The sequence below is a fragment of the Dendrobates tinctorius genome, unplaced genomic scaffold (genome assembly GCF_039654945.1).
Source record: "Dendrobates tinctorius isolate UK_male_01 unplaced genomic scaffold, ASM3965494v1 ptg000034l, whole genome shotgun sequence".
Lineage (NCBI taxonomy): Eukaryota > Metazoa > Chordata > Amphibia > Anura > Dendrobatidae > Dendrobates > Dendrobates tinctorius.
This window is the reverse complement of record NW_027361702.1, coordinates 1,217,903-1,238,051: the sequence shown is the minus strand read 5'-3', so window position 1 is coordinate 1,238,051 and position 20,149 is coordinate 1,217,903. Positions and strand designations below refer to the sequence as shown.

Genomic DNA, 20,149 nt, shown 5'->3' with positions numbered 1-20,149 from the left:
CTTGTGAGCAGGGCCCTCATTCCTCTTGGTATCTGTTATGATCTATGTGGTTATTGTTATACTGTAATGTCTATCATCTGTACAAGTCCCCTCTGAAATGTAAAGTGCTGCGGAATATGTCGGCGCTATAGAAATAAAATGTATTATTATTATTATTACTATTATTAACAATCTCAAGGTTACAAGTCCATCTCGAGACATCTTCTTGTCCCTACGTCCACAGTGCGCAACATAACAAGAACTTTACAACCCATAGCACTGTAGCTAATCTCCCTGGACGTGGATGGTAGAGAAAAATTTATGAAAGGTTGCAATGCCGGATAGTCTGGATGGTGAATAAGCAGCCCCAGTCAAGTTCCAAAGAAATTAAAGCTGTACTGGAGGCTCAGGGTGCATCAATGTCAGTGTGAACTCTCTGCCAACATTTGAATGAAATGAAACTCTATAACAGGAGACCCAGGACATAAAAATGCTAGACTTCAGCTTGAGTAAGTACATGAGTAAGCCAAAATCCTTCTGGGAAAGAGTCTTGTGGATCAATGTGACCAAGATGCAGCTTTTTGGTAAAGCACATCATTCTGTTTACCTAAAATCGAATGAGGTCTTCAAGGATAAGAACACAGTACCTACAGTCAGATATGATAGAGGTGCAAATATGTTTTTTTTTTCTGCCTTTGACACTGGGTGACTTGAGTGTGTGCAAGGCATCATGAAATCTTAAGATTACCAAAGGATTTTGGGTCACAATATAGTGCCCAGTGTGAGAAAGCTGGGTTTTGCAACCTAGGTTATGGGCCTTCCAGCAGGACTTCAGACATACTTCAAGAAGCACCCAAAAGTGGATGGAAACAAAGCGCTGGAGAGTTCTGAAGTGGCCAGCAATGAGTCTGGATCTAAATCCCATAAAACACCTGTGGAGAGATCTTAAAATTGCTGTTGGGAGAAGGGACCTTCAAATATTAGAGACCTGGAGCACTTTGCAAAAGAAGAGTAATCTAAAATTCCAGCAGAGAGGCGTAAGAAGCTTGTTGATATTTGTAGGAAGCGTTTGATTGCAGTTTTTGATTCCAAATTGTGTACAACCAAATATTCAGTTAAAGGTGCCAACAATTTTGCCCAGGCCATTTTTGGGGTTTAGTATGAAATTATATCCAGCTTGCATATTTGTGTCTGTTATATTGTGTTTTTCCAGAGCACACAAGGGAAATAAACATCTGTATAACAAAACATGTGTAATTTCTTGGAGAAATACATCATTTTCTGGAACAATTTTTAAGAGTGCCAAACACCTTCGTCCATGACTTTATGAATATAGTCTATCAGCCTCTGTCTTTAGAAAAGGAGCTTTACCATGCTTCACCAGCCATCATTTAATTTATCTCTAACAAGAGAGAATGCTATGAAAAAAGGAACAGGGCAATACAAATAACAAATAACAAAGATAACAAGAGAATTTAATATTAAGGAACGATGCTGTACATAACAAGAGAGGACACTGCTATAAGAGAAGGTAATATACAGTACATAACAAGGGAGGACACTGCTATAAGGGAAGGTGTCATACAGTGCATAATCAGAGGAGATTATGTAATATATAAATATATATATATATATATATATACACTCACTGGCCACTTTATTAGGTACACCATGCTAGTAAGGGGTTGGACCCCCTTTTGCCTTCAGAACTGCCTCAATTCTTCGTGGCAGAGATTCAACAAGGTGCTGGAAGCATTCCTCAGAGATTTTGGACCATATTGACATGATGGCATCACACAGTTGGCGCAGATTTGTCGGCTGCACATCCCTGATGCGAATCTCCCGTTCCACCACATCCCAAAGATGCTCTATTGGATTGAGATCTGGTGACTGAGGAGGCCATTTGAGTACAGTAAACTCATTGTCATGTTCAAGAAACCAATCTGAGATGATTCGAGCTTTATGACATGGCGCATTATCCTGCTGAAAGTAGCCATCAGATGTTGGGTACATTGTGGTCATAAAGGGATGGACATGGTCAGCAACAATACTCAGGTAGGCTGTGGCATTGCAACGATGCTCAATTGGTACCAAGGGGCCCAAAGAGTGCCCAGAAAAAATTCCCCACACCATGACACCACCACCACCAGCCTGAACCGTTGATACAAGGCAGGATGGATCCATGCTTTCATGTTGTTTACGCCAAATTCTGACCCTACCATCCGAATGTCGCAGCAGAAATCGAGACTCATCAGACCAGGCAACGTTTTTCCAATCTTCTACTGTCCAATTTCGATGAGCTTGTGCAAATTGTAGCCTCAGTTTCCTGTTCTTAGCTGAGAGGAGTGGTACCCAGTGTGGTCTTCTGCTGCTGTAGCCCATCTGCCTCAAAGTTCGACGCACTGTGCGTTCAGAGATGCTCTTCTGCCTACCTTGGTTGTAACGGGTGGCAATTTGAGTCACTGTTGCCTTTCTATCAGCTCGAACCAGTCTGCCCATTCTCCTCTGACCTCTGGCATCAACATGGCATTTCCGGCCACAGAACTGCCGCTCACTGGATTTTTTTTCTTTTTCGGACCATTCTCTGTAAACCCTAGAGATGGTTGTGCGTGAAAATCCCAGTAGATCAGCAGTTTCTGAAATTCTCAGACCAGCCCTTCTGGCACCAACAATCATGCCACGTTCAAAGGCACTCAAATCACCTTTCTTCCCCATACTGATGCTCGGTTTGAACTGCAGGAGATTGTCTTGACCATGTCTACATGCCTAAATGCACTGAGTTGCCGCCATGTGATTGGCTGATTAGAAATTAAGTCTTAACACACAGTTGGACAGGTGTACCTAATAAAGTGGCCAGTGAGTGTATATATATATACTGTATATACATACACAGTGGTGAAAAAAATATTTAGTCAGCCACCAATTGTGCAAGTTCTCCCTTATACCTTGTTTATATATTTATATGTTACATAATCTATGGTAAAGCTTCTTTTCTAAATGGAGAAGAAATCATTTTATATCTAAGAAGAGAGGACTATGAAATAAAGAAAGGGCAATATAAATAACAAAAATAACAAGAATAGACTATGTAAAGGAGGATGCTGTATATTTCAAGACATAATACTGTGTAATAATGAACGATAATGTACATAACAAAAGATGACACTACATAATAAGGTACCACACTATGCATAATATAGAGTGCTACATAATAATGGACAGTGTTATTTATAATAAAGGAGGAAACTAAGCAATTAAGAATGGCTCTATATAGAACAAGAAATTATAGTATATACTAAGGGATGGCGCTATATATGTCAAGTTAACACTATGTAATAAAGGTATGGAGCTGTACATAAAAACAGAGGACGCTATTTAATAAGGGATGATGCCATACATAACTAGAGAGGATGCTACATAATTAGGGATGGTGTTGTATATAATAATAAAGGAAATTATGTAATTAAGGATGAAGTTATATATAACATGAAAGTATATTATATACTAAGGGATAGCTCTATACATAATGAGGCTAAATTCCTGTAGCTGTGTGAAATGTTGGTATGTTGCCTGACTTTTTTTTTTTTTTCGGACAATACACTGACCTATTGATTATTTTCTATTCTGATCCTTATGATCGGATCAGAAATAGACATGATCTGAGTCTCACTGATCTCAGTTTCGGGTCAGTGGTATTCACCGATATGGGAATGGCTCTATGAAACTTTGATTCCAACTGTTTTATCTGCTGCAGATCTAAGGGTACGTGCACACGTTGCGGAATGTGCTGCGGATTCTGCAAAATCCGCAGATAAATCCGCAGGTCAAAAGACCTGCGGTTTATCTGCGGATTATCCTGCAGTTTGGCCCTGTGGTTTTACCATCTACTCAATGAAGGAGATGGTAAACCGCTGCGGAATCCACAGAAAGAATTGACATGTCAATTCTTTCTGCGGTTTAGAAACCACAGATAATCCGCACGGAAAATTCTGCAGCGTCTGCACTGCGGTTTCCATTTCCCATAGGGAGTAATGGTACTGTACACCACAGCAGAAACTGCTGCAGATCCGCAGGGCCAAATCCGCTACAGATCCGCAGCAGAATCCGCAGCGTGTACACGTACCCTTAAAGTTCTCGGAATGTTGATCTCTGTATAACCCCGCCCACTCCACTGATTGTCAGCTTTCTATTTACACTGTGCATAGGTAAAAATCAGTGTTGTGGGGGGGTAATACAGGGCTCATGAATATGGAGGAACACCTGGCAGCAGGTTTAATAGTCCTCTTGTGATAATCTCCTGCTGATAAAATAGTGGTTTATCAAAACTGCAGTAAGCAGCCCAGTAAATGACACATCCCTGGAATCAGGGTCTCTCCTTTTACACTTATGCTTTATGATAATATGTTACAAAGTTGTTTTTATATGTTTGCATGTACTATTGATTTATGCAAAGTTTGCTGAAACAACTGAGCATTTACCACTATGCATGAATATTTCACCTAGGTAACTACTCCTATTGTTAGTGGCAACTTCTTTTAAAAGTATTTTTTTACAAAATGAAGGCGTTTTTCCACTGAATAAATTCAATAACCAACTGAGTTTTTCTTCAGTATATTAACATTTCCAGAGGACAGATGATAAATGTATAATCACTGGTGGACCCTCATGGATCACAAGAGCAAGGGTCTTAAATGTCCTATTTGAATGGTACAACAATATTGCATGCAAGCTGCATGGGACTTAGGGTATGTGCACATGCTGCGGATTCTGCTGCGGATCCGCAGCGGTTTTGTCTCTGTGGGTCCGCAGCAGATTCTGCAGCGTTGTACAGTACCGTTATTTCCTATGGAAAAAAAATAACGCTGCGCACATGCTGCAGATTTTTCCGCGCGGATTTGCTGCAGGTTACAATCCGCAGCATGTCAATTCTTTGTGTGGTTTCGGCTGCGGTTTCACACCTTATCATTATGAGGTGTGAAACCGCAGGGCAAAACCGCAGGCTAATCTGCAGATAGGATATACCTGCAGATTTTTCAACAAAATCCACACAACCTAAAAACTACGTGTGCACTTACCCTAATAGAAATAGCTTAACACAGCACTTGGATATCTTTGTCAGTCATCTAGATAAAAAACTGAGTGGCTGGGCGTATGAGTATGTTCAAATTCCATTCAATTGGGGTCATTGGACTCCTTGTCATGGTTGGGGGTCTTAGCAGTGAGGACCCATAGCGATCAGACAATTATCACCTATTCTATTAATAGGTTTGAAATTGTAATTGCGAAACCCATGTAACCCTAACTAAAGTCATGGAAAAAGGAAGATCTATTAAATGTCCAGCATTGTTTAATTCTTCCTCTGTTTTATCTTTGAAATCTTCTTAAAGGGAAGTTATCGTCAGAAACTTACCTATTGCTTAAATTAGGTTTTTGTCATACATGTATTTAAATAAAGTTTGGTGTTTTTTTTCATATCATGATCTTAATTTAAAAACAAATATTAATTATAGCAATTTTTCAGTGACCAGTAGGGCTTTTTAGACTCAAACTTCCTGTCTTTTAATAAAGAGTTTTAGCAGGTTTCTTATCAGCAAAGGCAGGTAACTCCACTACACACAGCTGATCATACAAAATCCACCATTCACAATAGGCTCAGAGTCTGTTCGCTGTGGCTATTTACATATATTGTTACCTGAAGCAACAGGAAGTTAGAGTCTAAAGGCCCCGTCACACACAGCGACATCGCTGATTTTGTGACGTCACAGCGATCTCGCGAGCGATATCGCTGTGTGTGACACACATCAGCGACCGGCCCACCTGCCGGGTATCGCTGATTGTGCAGGATCGTCCTGGGCCATTTTTCGATAGTTAATCTCCCGCTGGCCACCACACATCACTGCGTGTGACAGCGGGAGACGAACGATCAGCGTCGCTGCACGCTGGTATCTAAGGTAAACAGCGGGTAACTAAGAGCCGCACGGCTCTTGGATATCCGCTGTTTACCCTGGAAACCAGCGTACACGCTGGTATCTAAGGTAAACAGCAGGTATCCAAGAGCCGCGCGGCTCTTAGAAATCCGCTGTTTACCTTAGATACCAGCTTACTCGCTGGTCCTGATCGCTGGAGGGGCTGTCTATGTAACAGCTTACCAGTGATCAGTCTAACGATGTCCCAGCGATCCCATCCATGTCGGATCCTTGGTGGGATCGCTGGGACATCGTTATGTGTAATGGGCCCTTAAGAAAGACTCAGTGGCCAGTGTGAAAATTGAAAGATTTCAAGATATCTATTTTTCACTACTTATGCAGATTGTGACATGGAAAAAAACTTTAAAAATACATGCAACAAAAAATCCTGATCCAAACAATAGGTCATAGTCTGACGATAACTGCCTGTTCAGCCAAAGCAAATCTTTAAAATTGAATGATTTTCTTCTCTTTCTCCCTAGGTACGCGGTAGGAATCGCTTACAAGTCTGCTCCTAAGAATGAATGGATTGGAAAGAACACCTCGTCTTGGGTTTTCTCTAGATGTAATAACAATTTCCTTGTTAGGCACAATAATAAAGAGTTACTCCTAGATGTTCATCCTCAGCTGAAACGTCTGGGTGTCCTCCTAGACTATGACAACAATGCACTTTCTTTCTATGATCCGGCTAACTCTCTTCACCTTCACACATTTGAGATCTCATTTATCCTGCCGGTTTGTCCTACTTTTACTATATGGAACAAGTCTCTACTGATCCTCTCAGGACTCCCAGCTCCAGATTTCATGGATGCCTTTGTGACTCCTCAGCCTGAGTGCATCTGTCGACCACAAGAATCTCCATATGTTTCTGGCCTTAAGGCTTGCCAATGAACGCCAGTGTTCTGCTCCATGGTCTTCTAAAAGTAATCCAAGTTATTGGGCATCTGTATCCTACGGTGGATGATCTGCTATAAGTGAGAATGCACAACGTTCTCTTACTTTATAAAACCATTTTCTACAGCTACTAGTGGATATAGGTTTGATAGCTACTGTAGCTTTACAACCTTTTTCATTAGTTTTTTTTATTTTGCATATTATTATATGTTACTCTAAACGAAAGTCATCCGACAGTGTCCATCCCTGGCGAAGTCTTCCCGGATAAGGAATATTATCTGTACATTATTCTAAATCTTTTATGACTGTGTATATATTGCAGACTTGCATCACAGAGTGCAATAATTCCCTTCTCTTTTATGTCACTTCATTATTTAAGGGTTATGGTCATGAAAATGTCCTTGATTAAGACTGCCTGGACATTGAAAGAATTTTGAGTGCTATTGTTGCTTCAAAAATATGTCGGCTCTTGGTCATCCTTAGATACAAACTCGTGCAGATAGAGCTTGATCTCTGCGGACACTACATTATGCCTTCCTGTCTCTGTAGATTTTGAGAGGTGTAAAAAGGTATAAAATACCAGAAAAATGCTATTTTCTATCAATTAACTGCGTTATGGAGTCAGTTTACTGAAGATAGTATCATAAGGGCATAGCCATGATTATAGTAATTACAGGCATTGCAATGTCCAAAATAATAAAATGACCTGTAAAAAAGTGGAGTTTTGAAATTCAGATGTGTTAAGAAAAATATAAAATTTGCCACATTTAGTAATTGATGCAATCATTATAGCAAAACCAAAATAAATGCCGAAAAGGTTAGATGTAATAACATGATGAACATCATATAGCACTGTTTTGGATTTTACTCTGTGGGGTTTTAAACGACTTGTCTATAAAGCATAAGGCATAAAACACGGGGCTTCAATTCAAATTCTGTAAGAACAGAATATTCTCTAAAATTCACGTAAAAAAAAATCTACATGAACTATTGCTAAGGGTATACCTACATATTTACATTCATCTAAATATGGCTTACATATATCCATTATCATTCTCCAGAAACAACACCGTTTAGATGGATGGAACAGGTTGGCACTGGCAACATACAGTATTCTGCATCAAATCTATGAAGCGTGAATATTCCATAACTTGGCCCCACAAACTAGTATTTTATGTGGAATAGGAGCTTCTTGGACCCTTAAATGCATCGGTGCCCAAGGGATATTGCTACTTTTACACCCCATTCTTGGTAGCCATGGCTATACATGCAGTCCTATGTAAAGCTACAATGTAATAGCATGATGAGTATCTATCAGTCAGGTACACATACACATATGTTAAAAATTACAACTAAATTATCTATAATTTTTGGATGAAAACAATGGAAAAATTATTAGCTGAATACAGAATGGCTAAGACTTTTTGAGCTATTATCATTAGTATTGCTTAAATCTGAACCAACTCTAAATCTGACTTACCAACTCTTAAGTCCCTAATACACTTTAGTTGACTGTTGGCCAAACTATGGTTTTGCCAAGAGTTATGACTCCGACCCCTCCATATACAGCAGACTGAGCCCTCCTGGGTTCTCTATGAGAGAGGCTACCAGATATTTTTAGCAGAAGACTAATCTGGAGAACAAAAATCATGTAGACTGATTCTGTACCCGGACATCATCTGTTGGACAGTTGGGAGGCCCCATACCTGTTATAATCTTGGCCAAACATTTTTATATCAAAGCGTTTGGCTGATGTTAGTCAATGTGTATGTGAGAGTTTAGACAAGCCACTCAAGTCAGACTTTGCATCCATGCCATAAACCCTGACGCCCAAAAGCTTTTCTTATAACTATGAACCTTTTCAGGTATATAGAAAAAAAAACAGCTGTTTTGCACTACTGTTGTTCTTAGAATAATTCGATGTCTAGAAAATTTGGCCATTCTACTAGTAATCAGGGAGGTTTTTCCTTTATCTGGCGGTCCCAATTTACATTGCGGAAGAGTTGACCTAAATACAGAAATACCCATTGATATTTATATTTTAAAATGAACATTACATTATTTGTAGTAGAACACATGGACACCAAGAACCCACCATGAAAATGCACACAATCCAAGTTTTTGCTAGGCTACATGAACACAGAGAAGCCTCACCTAGAAGATCATCCATTCAGCGGCTCAAAAATAAAATGGCTTTCTTCTCCCATTGCTTATTTTGTTTTCATCATCTCCAGGTGTAGGGTAATATAAGAAAAGAAGAACATAGCACTGAACACAGCGACCATTTATGGACATTAGGGATCACATTTTTGCATTGCAACATAGGAGATGCTACGATGTCCTATTAAACTGTGGGTTAAAATAAAATCTATTCCCAGTTTTTTTCATACTGCTGCATATGTATCAACTACTGTGTCACTCTTAGATGGCTTTATAAATATATATGTAAGATATACAAATGTTGTATGATATATTTATTCCAAAACCTATATAAATGTTGAATATGATTGACCTCCATGAAAATGTCAACTGTGGGACATGTTTTTATTGGAAAATATTCAAGTTGAAGGTATAAGGAGAAAGTCCGATTTATATAAATAAACTTTGTGCAGAAGGTATCACTTGTCAGTTTTTTTTTCTTCTTTCCAAATTACACAAAAATTGATCTTAGCCTAATATTTTATTTCATTTACTTTTTAATCAAAGCACAAGAGCCTCTCAGGAGGTAGGTGCAGGATGTGAGCCCACTTGAAAGAGCCAGGAGGCGCCGTAGCAATTCATAGACTCAATCCCACTTTTATTTCCTCTCAATCTTCTTCACCAGCAGAGATCTTGGTGCTGTGCCAGGAAGCAGCACAACACAAACTCAAGGGAAAATAAAGATAAGTCTTAGGTTTCTCATGGGTAATTTACCGTTTACTAAATCATACATCTGCTGTTAATTAGGATGTGAGGTCATTTTGTTCCAATTGGACTGTCAAAGACAGTGTCCTCTTCTCAACACCGTCCCATTTTTTGGAAGGGGAAGAACCGACCAAAAGCAGCTCCCAGTGTGTGGGATGCGGTCTGATCATGCGTTATTTGGTTGCCTATTTAATTAACTCCCATGCTAAAAGTTTACGATGCAACAACCGAGGGAATGAATGAACTGAATGATATAAATCTTAGGCAGTCATGAATACCAAGTAATTATCCCATCTTTAAGAGTCCTCTTTTTAGGATATACAAAATATATCTTGAAATCACACTTCATAAAGGAAGAGAGGGGAATATTTACTACTAATACTGCGTGTTGACTGGGCACCACCAAGATGCGGCAAATCCATCATGGTCATAAATTTGATGCATGTTAACGGAAATTAGATACTTTTCCGTAACGTAGCTCAAGACTGGCTTTTTTTAACACTATTATTTTTTTTGCCAAAAATCTACCAAAGAGGTCACCCTGAGTCCTTACATAAGTGAAAAGTCTGTACATAACCATAGTAAGGATAACAATCCCATTCACATAGATATAAATATACCAATCCTTTGCTATAAATGTAAAAAAATGGGATAAAGTAGAGGATATCTATACAAGGATAATCGCAAAATGAATTAAATCACGGAGAAGACAAGCTATCAGAAAAATCCAAACAACTACATATGTATGAAACATATAAAAGTTTATTCAGAAAAATCAGGGAAACAGGGCAAAAAGTGGAGTCATAGAATGACCATGGCAGCGTGCAAGCAACCAAGTGGGGTAAGCATGGAGTGGAAAGACCTAAGAGGAACATCAATACAAAGCATATAGCTAGATGACATAATTGAAAACAAACAATGCAAGTTCCTAGAAGGATTAATATAACAAAACAGGACAATTAAATAAATATAAATAATGAGCAAATGTCCAATGACAAACTTAATACCTGTTTTAGTTGTATGTAGCGGTCCACTCCAGCATACCCCCCCAACGCACGTTTCGGCAGATGGCCTTTCTCAAGGGGTACAAGGGAAGAAGGAAGTAGGGGATATTTAAGACAGAGTCAACCAATCAATCAAAAGGTAATACCCATGTGATCAATCACCAATGGTGCGAGTGTATCAAGGTTCCACCCACCTATAACATCCATTGTCATGGCTACAAACCACCAATCCACTAAAGAGACTCTTCATATGGGTGTTAATAAATAGGCTATCTAAAGTGAAAAGCCAGCAAATAAGTAAACACCTCCCCATTAATAGAGATCGCTACTGGCTTAAATAGAGACTACCATTCATAAATTTAACAACGTGTTATGATCTATGCGTCGTCCAATAATGATGACCCCATCCTTTGTCAAATCACGTGAGTCACCTTAGCTCACTATTTGCACCCAATGCAGTGCAAATCACGATAGCAGCAGCGCTGGTCACATAACATTATCTCGCTGCCGGGGCTCCTCCCCTAATGACATCACACCGCCGGCGCGTCCACCAATGATGACGCGAGCGTCGCCCCGACAACCAAACAGTGGGTGGCGGCAGCGTCATCGTTGTAACTGCCCATAATGAGGAGGAGTCAAAGGGCCCTACCTAACTACATCAGCCATGACGACGCGCCCTCCCATGATGACGCAGGCGTCACCCCGGCAACCAAGACAGCGGGCGACGGCGGCATCAATGTGACGTCACCAAAGCGACTAGCCACAGTGAGAGATGCCGCAAGGCGCCCGATGTGAAGGAGACGGCGGCGCGCATGCGTGCAGGGAGAGCGCCCATCAATGGCACAGAGGTCTAACAGGCATAGTCCTAAAGGGGCAGTATGGAAGATACATAGATTAGTAGCCTAGGTGATCCTACCCAAGATAGAAAAAAGTTATTATTTTGGGAGATAAAAAAGAATCAATTAGAACCAGTATCATGGCAATAGCAAAACAACATATAATGTCAAAATTGACTGACAGAGGAGGTATTAAAACATAAACGAAAAACATAAAGAATATAAATATATATATAATAAAGATAACTCTGCATAATGTGAATCAGTCAAAAAGACAAAAGCAGAGCATATATAAATTTCGATTTCATAGCAAAAAACAGTCCTGCAGTCATTATCTTCATATTTTGCCATGCCAGTGAGGAGGTCCAAACACCCACGAAGATGAGACAAATGGAGATATACAGCTGGAGGGACACTAACACACGAGTACAGCAAAGGAAAACTCTGAAAAAATATAAAACCAAAATTACACCAAAAACTTTAAAAACAAAAAGGTATGCCACAAGCTACCCATGGTCGAAGAATAAGTAGATGTAGCCAAACCACCATAAATTAATATATGTATATGTTTAGATGAAAGGAGCAAAACTGATAGCCTCGTTCAATCCCTTCGGATATACTGTATCCAACAGCCATATCCATCTTGTTTCGCGTTGCAACAGTCTCCGAGTTAAATTACCACCACGGACACCCGGATCAATACCATCAATCCCACGAATCCGTAGTAGCGACCCGTCGCAACCATGTTTGAGTTTAAAATTGAATTTGTGGCTGCATGTCTCATGGTTGTTTGACAGCCACAACACATGAGGGCTCGAACATAATTTTCAAGCACACCAATGACACACTGATATCACCAGAGCATGATTCGATAACACCTTTCTTACCTGAGCACCTTAGCTCATCACTAGTCAGTATCCTTCAGAACTTACCTTGATAATATAACATAATAAGGTCTGGCAGTGGCTTGTTCTGAAGTCTACACACTTATCAGAACATTTGTAGAGATAACAGAGTCCACATAGCGACTCACCAGCGATCCCGACAACGATATCAACTTGTCAGGATCGCTGTTGTTTCGCTACATGATCGCCAAACAGTCAGCTTCACCAGCGATCAGCACCAGCGACGACGAGCGCTCGCGTCGCTGTGTACCTAAGATACCAGTGCGCTTAGAAACCCAATGATTACCTTGCTACCAGCTCCCTGTACCAGCGCACCGGTATCTAACGTACACATCGGGTTTCTAAGTGCCGCACGGTGCTTAGAAACCCGATGTTTACCTTGGTTACCAGCGTCCAGCTTGCTGATTGCTGGTCTCCTGTCTTCCACACGCAGTGATGCATGCTGACCAGTGGGAGACCAGCGACCAAAAAAAGTCCTGGCTATTCCAGAACGATCAGCGATACCTTGCAGGGGGGTCGGTCGCTGATAAGTGTCACACACAGCAATCTCGCTGGTGAGATCGCTGTTGCGTCACAAAACTTGTGACTCAGCAGAGATTTCGCTAGCGAGATCGTTGTGTGTGACGGGGGCTTAGGGACACAATGTGCAAGTGAGAACAGTGGGGGAGACTGATAATTTCATGAGCTGGAGCCTGTGTTACCTTGAGATTTGCCTTTGACAGGTCTTGAGGTATGTGATTCTTAAGCCCCCGTCACACACAGTGATCTCGCTAGCGAGATCTCTGCTGAGTCACAAGATTTGTGACGCAACAGCGATCTCACCAGCAAGATAGCTGTGTGTGACACCTATCAGCGACCGGCCTCCCTGCCGGGTAACGCCGATCGTTGTGGAAAGCCCTGGACATTTTTTTGATCGTTGGTCTCCCGCTGGCCAGCACGCATCGCTGCGTGTGGCAGGCCGGAGACCAGCGATCAGTGAGCTGCAGCTTGTTACCAAGGTAAACAGCGGGTTTCTAAGCGCCACTCGGAGCTTAGAAACCCGCTGTTTACCTTTGTTACCAGCTCCATACACCAGCGCGCTGGTATCCAAGGTACACAGCGATGCGCGCGCTCGTCGTCGCTGGTGCTGACCGCTGGTGAAGCTGCCTGTTTGGCAGCTCACCAGTGATCATGTAGCAACACACCAGCGATCCTGACAAGTTCATATCGTTGTCGGTATCTATGTGTGACAGGGCCCTTATTAAAACTTTCAACAATGCTAGAAATTTTTTTTGTAGGGAGAACTTTGGCATCAATGATGTTGTTCCCTCATAATTACATTGGATAAATTGCTGAAAAGGAATCAGGAAGAATAGCACTTTTCAAACTTTTCTTGGCACTTATTTTGAGGGCCCAATGGTGCATCACATTACTTTTGCTGTCTCATATCGTTTTTTGTTTTTTTTTATAAACGTCATTAATACTTTCTTTGGACTTTCTTTGAGATGTGATGACCAATAACATTTTATATTTTTAGGTATTTTATTGTTCAGCTATCAGAAATATTTTTTGCCTATGCTTATAAAAACTAATTGCTTCCATGATTATTATTTTGGATTGGACTCCTGTGCAATTTGTAATTATTTGTTTACTATCATTTTCACTTTTTGTCCTTATTTTTTGGTGAAAACGAGGATGTTCTAGTGTAGGGAAGGTGACCTGACGGACGGACTGACTGGTCAGGTTTCAAAAGGGTTTGCACTTGTCAGGCAGGATGTCAGTTATGACAGAAGGGAAAACAGCTAGGAAAGTGTAGGTGACGTGCAGTACCTGGAATTGACATTAGAAGGCAGGGAGGAGTGTGAGCATAGGACTTGACACCAGCTTAGGGTTAAGAAACCGTTGGTCATGGGGGGCGGAGTTACAGGGAACCGGGAAAGCTATAAATTTGACAGGAGGGTTCCAGGAGATTCCAGTCCCCAGGGGGAGCTCAAGTGACAAGGAGACTGTGACAGTTGGTGCACTGTGAGGAAAAACCTAACCAGGGGACTGAGGAGAAAGGAAGTCAGAGGGTGGTTCTGACATGAAGTACCGCAGTACAGACGAGGCCCCGGGGAAACACATACCGAGTTGAAGACGATACCTGACCAGAAAAATTACTGTTGGTGTACGGGTCTAAGGCGGCCACAATGACCGAGCTGACAGGAACGTTGTTAAGCAAAAAGGGACGGTACGTGTATTTATGTCCCTGGTGATAAGTACGGTGTGTGTGTAACGGGGCCTGGACACGGAGAGCCGTGAAGAGAATTGGCGGTGTATCGTGAGGGCCGTCAGTCGGACGGCGGGAAATAAACTTGGACCTGTTGCACCCAAAATCTGCCTCCATCTTTTGTCTGTGCATCACTGTGTGGTATACAGAGGGACCACCCCCCCAGCCCGGCCTACCGACCATACACTGGCATCGACACAATGTGACTTACCCCTGTAAGCCCATTTGCAGGACTAAGCACAAAAAGACTTAAACTTTTTTTCAAAATCAATCCATGGTTTATATAATTACTGTTTTATCCACATCATCTTCATTTTATGGGAGAATTAGGATTTTATGAGCATTGATTGGTGTGAATTCCCTATGGGCCACATGCACAGGATTAGGCACCTTAGGCTGGAGTTTAGCATTTACCGGTTGTTCTACATCAAATGTTTGGAAATGTTATGATGTACTACTGCAAAATGGCATAGTTCTGCTGACACCTTCAATTTTGGGCAGGTCTGGTTGAAACATTACTGCACATTGTAGCGCCATATTATTTGTAGGGTTCTGACGGTTTCTCCTTCCACAAAGAAACAAATACCGGTTCTACCGCTGGGTTAATGCACTGGCTGACTACTAAAGAATTGACCGTACCATGGTATCTGCTCCGAGCTCCTGAGACTGTGGTGCGAGACACATCAAACTTTTGTGGAAGTGCCAAATTGAAGCAGCTGGGCTACCTGTGCAACCGGAAGAGGCAACAGATACCTCCTCATACAATTAGTGGTGACAAGGGGGATTGCAAAATGCAAAAGTAAAGAAGAATGAAGAAGGATAAGGAAAATGTTTTCTGTGGCCAGTATCTGCAGAAATGTGAGAAAAAACATGAAAAAATCAGGGCTTACCTTGTTTATAAAGCTGTTGCCTGCTGATATTGAAAGAAACTGCATGTCCGAGTGACTCTTAAAGTTGCAATCAGCTGGATTAGCGGATATAGTAGAGATACCTACACATCCAAGTTCCTTGTATAGAAACATCTAAATTTTATTCCATTTTGACTGAAAAACCAGGAGAGAAACCTACAGTTGTGGCCAAAAGTATGGACACCCCTGCAATTTTGTCAGATAATACTCAGTTTCTTCCTGAAAATGATTGCAAACACAAATTCTTTGGTATTATTATCTTCATTTAATTTGTCTTAAATGAAAAACACAAAAGAGAATGAAGCAAAAAGCAAAACATTGATGATTTCACACAAAACTCCAAAAATGGGCCAGACAAAAGTATTGGCACCCTCAGACTAATACTTGGTTGCACAACCTTTAGCCAAAATAACTGCGACCAACCGCTTCCGGTAACCATCAATGAGTTTCTTACAATGCTCTGCTGGAATTTGCCATTTTTAGATCTCTCCACAGGTGTTCTATGGGATTCAGGTCTGGACTCATTGCTGGCCACCTTAGAAGTCTCCAGTGCTTTCTCTCAAACCATTTTCTAGTGCTTTTTGAAGTGTGTTTTGGGTCATTGTCCTGCTGGAAGACCCATGACCTCTGAGGGAGACCCAGCTTTCTCACACTGGGCCCTACATTATGCTGGAAAATTTGTTGGTAGTCTTCAGACTTCATAATGCCATGCACACGGTCAAGCAGTCCAGTGCCAGAGGCAGCAAAGCAACCCCAAAACATCATAGAACCTCCACCATGTTTGACTGTAGGGACCGTGTTTTTTTCTTTGAATGCCTCTTTTTTCTCCTGTAAACTCTATGTTGATGCCTTTGCCCAAAAAGCTCTACTTTTGTCTCATCTGACCAGAGAACATTCTTCCAAAACGTTTTAGGCTTTTTCAGGTAAGTTTTGGCAATCTCCAGCCTGGCTTTTTTATGTCTCAGGGTAAGAAGTGGGGTCTTCCTGGGTCTCCTACCATACAGTTCCTTTTCATTCAGACTCTGACGGATAGTACGGGTTGACACTGTTGTACCCTCGGACTGCAGGGCAGTTTGAACTGATTTGGATGTTAGTCGAGGTTCTTTATCCAACATCCGCACAATCTTGTGTTGAAATCTCTTGTCAATTTTTCTTTTCTGTCCACATCTAGGGAGGTTAGCCACAGTGACATGGGCTTTAAACTTCTTGATGACACTGCGCACGATAGACACAGGAACATTCAGGTCTTTGGAGATGGACTTGTAGCCTTGAGATTGCTCATGCTTCCTCACAATTTGGTTTTCTCAAGTCCTCAAACAGTTCTTTGGTATTCTTTCTTTTCTCCATGCTCAATGTGGTACACACAAGGACACAGGACAGAGGTTGAGTCAACTTTAATCCATGTCAACTGGCTGCAAGTGTGATTTAGTTATTGCCAACACCTGTTAGGTGCCACAGGTAAGTTACAGGTGCTGTTAATTACACAAATTAGGGAAGCATCACATGATTTTTCGAACAGTACCAATACTTTTGTCCATCCTCTTTTTTATGTTTGGTGTGGAATTATATCCAATTTGGCTTTAGGACAATTCTTTTTGTGTTTTTTCATTTAAGACAAATTAAATGAAGACAATAATACCAAAGAATTTGTGTTTGCAATCATTTTCAGGAAGAAACTGAATATTATCTGACAAAATTGCAGGGGTGTCAATACTTTTGGCCACAACTGTACTTTGTGTCCTGGAGACACTCCCAGCCCTAGCACACAAGCTGCAACAAAAACCCGACCAAAACCACCAACGTGTGAACAAGGCTCATCAGCTCACAAATCCAAATCACTAAGTAAAATAGTAGGTTCATAATTAAGCATAATAGATGAATGACAAATCTTCTTTAGAATTCTTACCATTAGGATATCTGGTGTTTATTTGAAAAACCCATGCTGCTTCCCTCACAAGCTCCCGTCTGCGACAATCTCTGCCACTTGACAGACAAGTGACTTTTTCGATGCCATAACACATAAAATTCTTCTCACCAGCATCACACTGCTCTACAAAGTGTTTAACCACCCCTGAATAGAAGACTTTTTTTTACTCTAAATATTGAAAATGTGTTGGCCGATTTTCTTCTTAAGATTTCTGATTGTACACTTTCTGTATCTAACACTCTATTTTTTGCATTTAATACAGTATACCAGATTGTGCTTGTCACAGGTAATGAAGGAGCCAATACTGTGCCTCCCTCCATGGCGCAGATCCACCAGATCCACAGACTGTCTTTTTTCTGCCCTAAGGCTATGTGCCCACATATGCAGAAAATTTCTGCATGAAAACTGGACTCCTTCCCAGAAAACGAGCGTTTTTTGCGCAAAAAATGCGCGTTTTTATGCGTTTCTTTCTGCGCGTCCCCAGTCACATAGAAAATAGGTAAAAACACTGACTTTTCTGCAAAATTAATGAGCATGCTGCGTTTTTTACCGCAAAACATTTTTTTCGCGGAAAAAAACGCGTCAATATGCACAAAAAGTGCAAAATGCATTAAAATGAACGGGATGCTTCTTTTGAGTGATTTTTAAACGTTTTTGCTGGTAAAAATGCTTAAATAACACGGAAAAAATGCTTACGTGGGCACACAGCCTTATACACACATTGCATCTTTGTTTACCATCTTTACAAAAACCCTTCAGGACTGACCCATGTTGAAGTGGTTTCTTTTTTCTCCGTATATATAAACTTGGGAATAAGAGATCAAGAAGTGATCTTCCTCTCCTCTGCACAGCCAGAAATCCATTTTCTTGGATTATTCTCTCAAATTTCACATCCTGATTCAGAATAGGCAAATATTTGCATATAATGTCTTTCATCTGATTGAATTTCCTACTATAAGGCTTCGTGCACACGGTCAGGATTCCAAACATTCTGGACGCAATGCATTTTCAGTGTCCAAAATGCTGCATTGTCCAGTTCAAGCATAGTAGATAGGATTAATAGAAATCCCATGCCCACTATGCTTCTTTTTTATGCTGTATAAACTCCCTTGTGATGCGGGTTTCCAAGCCGCAACATGTGAATTTCTCTTGCGAATACGCTGAGTCTTCTGTGCGGAATTTCCCCATACACTTTCATTAAATGTGGAACATATGAAGTTAAAAAAGCAAAAGCTTGGTAAGTGCAATTATGCAGAGTAAATGCACCCAAAAACGCATCTAAAACATATCACATAGGTACAGGCAGCAAAGCAAGCAGAAAGTTGCACAAAGCAAACAGTTCAGTAAGATAATCTCTCCACCCTACATATGCCCTTGCACCCTTTCATGTGGCACTAAGAGGTGATTTTAGTCTTGTCTAAACTAATAAATTAATTTTAAAAAATAATTGATAACAAGCCAAGGTAAAACAGACAGTTTGGGGCTTATATTATCAGACTGTGAAGGTTCATGGACATTGGCTCCTTCCCAGCTTAAAATTGCATACCCACAGCCACTCCAGAAGTGGAGCATAACATTAGATGCGCCAATCCTGGTGCTTTGCCCAGTTCTTCTCGATTGCCCTGGTGCGCTGGCAATTGAGGTAATCGTAGTAAGGGTTGATGATAGCTGTGTTCTGTAAAAAATCACATCTGCCATCAAATCCTAGCAATGGAGAGGTGTCTATCAGACAACCCCATTGCTAATTCGGTAATAAAAAATAAAAAAAACACACACATACACACACCAAAACTATTTATTTGAATAAAGAGTCATCCACACTATCCCTCATTCCGCAACTTATCAGAAAAAAAATCCCATGCAGGTCCTATGTAATCCAACGAATCCGAAGTATTCCAGAAAAGGATACCTGAAAAACATAAAAAGGCAGAAATGATTACAATAGGCATTCCCTCATTCACCAATTTATTAGCAGAAACGCTCCCACGAAAATCTGATGTAATCCACAAATCTGTTTCCCTCGTTACTAAATGGCTGTTTGTTTTACCATGGCTGGTTATCAAAAATAGGGGGACCACACGTTATTTTTTTTAAAGTATTTATTAGGTAAAAAAATAGGCTAAACACCCTTTAGTGCCACATGAAAGGCAGTAACGGGTGCAAGTTATATTATGTCCAGGGGTTGTGACATTAGGTATCCTTAGGATATTGATCTATTCTATCATCCACCTACCTATCTGTTTGACAGCCACAACACAAGCATGGTTAGAAAATCCATGCATGTGTTATGGTTGTCGAATAGCGGCGAGACATGCAGCCACGGGGATTTGAACATATGTTTCAAGCACGCCGAACATTCGGTTAGCACCTGAGCATGCTCGGACAACATGTTATCCAAGCACGTTCGCTCATCACTTGTCATAATAAAACATCAGCTGACAGTGGTCAGATATTGTATAGAAAAACAAGGTAGAATACTAATATTAGATCATAGTGAATGATAGGAGTGAGCGCACAGTACACATGGCAGTAGTGCCTGCTTGGGCAGGCATCTTATAAACAGGTTATGGCAGGTAAC

General features: G+C 40.8%; 1 protein-coding gene across 4 annotated transcripts in view; it reads left to right on the top strand.

The window, feature by feature from the left end:
* Positions 1-9,457, top strand: part of LOC141087478 (probable E3 ubiquitin-protein ligase MID2) — a 651,404-nt gene extending 641,947 nt beyond the window's left edge. For all 4 annotated transcript variants that reach the window (XM_073573031.1, XM_073573030.1, XM_073573028.1 and 1 more), the window contains one exon: positions 6,428-9,457. In XM_073573031.1, coding sequence (XP_073429132.1) covers positions 6,428-6,836 — 409 coding nt within the window. In that variant the 3' untranslated portion in view covers positions 6,837-9,457. The remainder of the gene's footprint in view (positions 1-6,427) is intronic.
* Positions 9,458-20,149: the final 10,692 nt, after the last annotated feature.